The sequence below is a fragment of the Triticum aestivum genome, chromosome 6B (assembly GCF_018294505.1).
Source record: "Triticum aestivum cultivar Chinese Spring chromosome 6B, IWGSC CS RefSeq v2.1, whole genome shotgun sequence".
In the NCBI taxonomy this organism is placed as follows: Eukaryota; Viridiplantae; Streptophyta; class Magnoliopsida; order Poales; family Poaceae; genus Triticum; species Triticum aestivum.
The window spans coordinates 222,567,052-222,569,412 of record NC_057810.1 but is presented as its reverse complement, the minus strand read 5'-3'; the positions used below and the strand labels follow the sequence as shown (position 1 = coordinate 222,569,412).

Below are 2,361 nucleotides of genomic sequence, written 5' to 3'. Positions count from 1 at the left end.
CCTTAACTTGGGAACATCGACTTGTTACCCCCGAGGTTTATAGGGAAACAACCTAGTGGCGAAGCAGAGATGCCATATTCCATACATATGTAGGAAAGCGATTCTACAAAGCTTACTGCGGAAGGAACAAGATTCCATCGGCAAGTAGAGAAAATGACACGATGAGGAGGAGATGTCAAATTTATCATGGAAGAAAAAAGGTGCGCTTGAAGTTTTATGTTGTGAAAGCAGCTCACTGAACTCTGAAGAAGCACGCGGTTTGACAAATGATCATTCAGAAATGCATCTTAATTATTTACAGTAAGAAGAAGATTGAAGAACAGAAGACTTGATGTACTGTACATGAGAGGATCACTCTTTTAAATCGTGGTGGAATTTACAGAATGCGGGCGAGTTGTGGTCTTCTAACTAAACACAGGCTTGCTAATCTGCCTGCAGTCAATGTTTGTCAGTAATCATCAATCAGGTCCATAATGCTAGGAAAATCAATGTAGATGACAGGAGCGTCGCCGAGTAGCGCGCGATCTTCCACCCCTTGATGGAGGAGGACGACGACGTGAGGCCCTTGAAGCCGAGGTCGAGGGAGACGCTGCCGTCGGGCTTGAACAGCCCGAAGTGGCGCTCGCTGCCCGGGCCGGTCTTGAGGTCCTCGTTGAAGAGCGCGAAGATGAAGGCCTTGACCACCCTCTTGGGCCTGTAGGGCGTCCCCTTCCTCAGGAACAGCCGCTTCCGCAGGTTGAAGTTGTAGGTCCGGGCGTTCTCCAGGGTGGCGCCGGGCTCCGTGGCGTCGCCGGCGGACGCCCACCCGGTCTCCGACACGCGCACCTCCATGTCGCTGTACCCGGCGGCCTCCAGCGCGGCGTAGGTGGCGTCGATCTGGGCCTCGAACATGTTGTCGTAGTGGAGGTTGGTCTTCTGGTCCAGGATGCCGGCGTTGGGCTTCATCAGCGCGTAGTTCACGTCGATGTGCTCCGGGTCGCTCATGTACGCCAGGAACGGGTACGCGTTCACGTAGAAGGGCGCGCCCGTCTTGGAGAAGAAGTCGAGGAGCGGCTTCAGGTACGGCATCAGGTCCGGGCGGAACGTGCCGGCGGAGGGCGGGTACGAGGTCCCGAACACCGCCTCCGAGTGCGGCGTGTTCACCTCGATCCTGCCGGACAGGCGCATCGCGCGGAGCGCGTCGTGGATGTTGACGACGGCGCCGAAGAGCGCCTCGGCGAGCCCCGTGTCCTGCCCGCCCAGGATCTCGTTGCCCACGATGATGGCCACGATGCGGGTGGCCGGGTAGTAGGGCCGCACGTTCTCGTTCACCCAGTCCATGGCCTTGCTCGGGGTGGCGGAGATGTCCTTGACGAGGCCGTTGGGGATGGCGATGGCGAGGTTGAGCCCGGAGTTGCGGAACGCGTCCAGCACGGTGTGGTCCGAGTCGAAGATGCGGACGTTCTTGATCCGCGCCATCTGGAGCAGCTTCACCACCTCCGTCGGCGGCGGCAGGTTGTCCGCGATCCGGCCGTAGTTCACCCCGTACGTGCCCACGAACGAGTGGAAAGCCGCAACTGCCATCAATCAAGAAACGAAAAATCAGTCATGGCGGGAGAAGCAGCAACAGAGAGGCTAGCTGATTATAGGCGGGGGCATACGATACGTACCGCGGCAGGGGAAGAAGGCGAGGAGGCAGAAGAAGAGGAGCAGGAGGACCGGCCGGCGGTGGCCGAGGCTGGAGTCCGGCCGGCCGCGCGGAATCACCGCCATGATCTTCCGGCGAGGCGGGGAGCGGGTGGCAGGCAGCTTAGGTGGCGACTGGAGGAGGAGGAGGCTGTGGCCGGTAGTGGGCGGGGCATTAGAGGAGGGCCGGGGCGCCACTTTGCTTGAGGTGCAGGGCATGGCGGCACGGCGGCAAGTGCCATGGAGGGAGCACGGAGGCGGCAAGTATCCGCGGTTACTTACTCCATCGGCCGCGTTGCTTGCTCGGCCGGAGCAAGCCAAGGATCAACGTTGCCGAGAGTGGTAAGGCGGGGTTACTGGCGGATCCAAGGATGGAATCCGGTCTCTTGCGTTGCTTCAGCGCGCGACGTACAGCGCTCTGCTCTGCTCTGCAATGTGTCTGTACCTTCTGGCTTTCAGCTGTCTTCAGTACGGATACATAAGATTGGCCGTAGCACTTGCGGTTCTGCTCTATAATTTTGCTGGGCCGAAAGTTTATTATTTCTAAAAATCGCTTTAAGGAAATTTTAGACGACTTAGAACATCATCGCTATGTTTGGTTAGTCAAACAAACAGTGGGGTATTATGGACTTGGAAAAGAACCCTCCTAGTTGCCGAATGATCACACTCGAAAAAGGAGTGGAAGTTTCTCTGGTC

At 57.7% G+C, this 2,361-nt stretch overlaps 1 protein-coding gene across 1 annotated transcript; it reads right to left on the bottom strand.

Moving 5' to 3' along the window:
* Window positions 1–258: 258 nt before the first annotated feature.
* On the bottom strand, window positions 259–2,131 carry LOC123136669 (glucan endo-1,3-beta-glucosidase 14). Its single transcript, XM_044556134.1, has 2 exons — window positions 1,650–2,131; window positions 259–1,556 (listed from the first exon to the last, which is right to left on the bottom strand). The coding sequence occupies exons 1-2, from the start codon at window positions 1,882–1,884 to the stop codon at window positions 463–465; spliced, it is 1,329 nt and encodes a 442-aa protein (XP_044412069.1). The 5' UTR covers window positions 1,885–2,131; the 3' UTR covers window positions 259–462.
* Window positions 2,132–2,361: the final 230 nt, after the last annotated feature.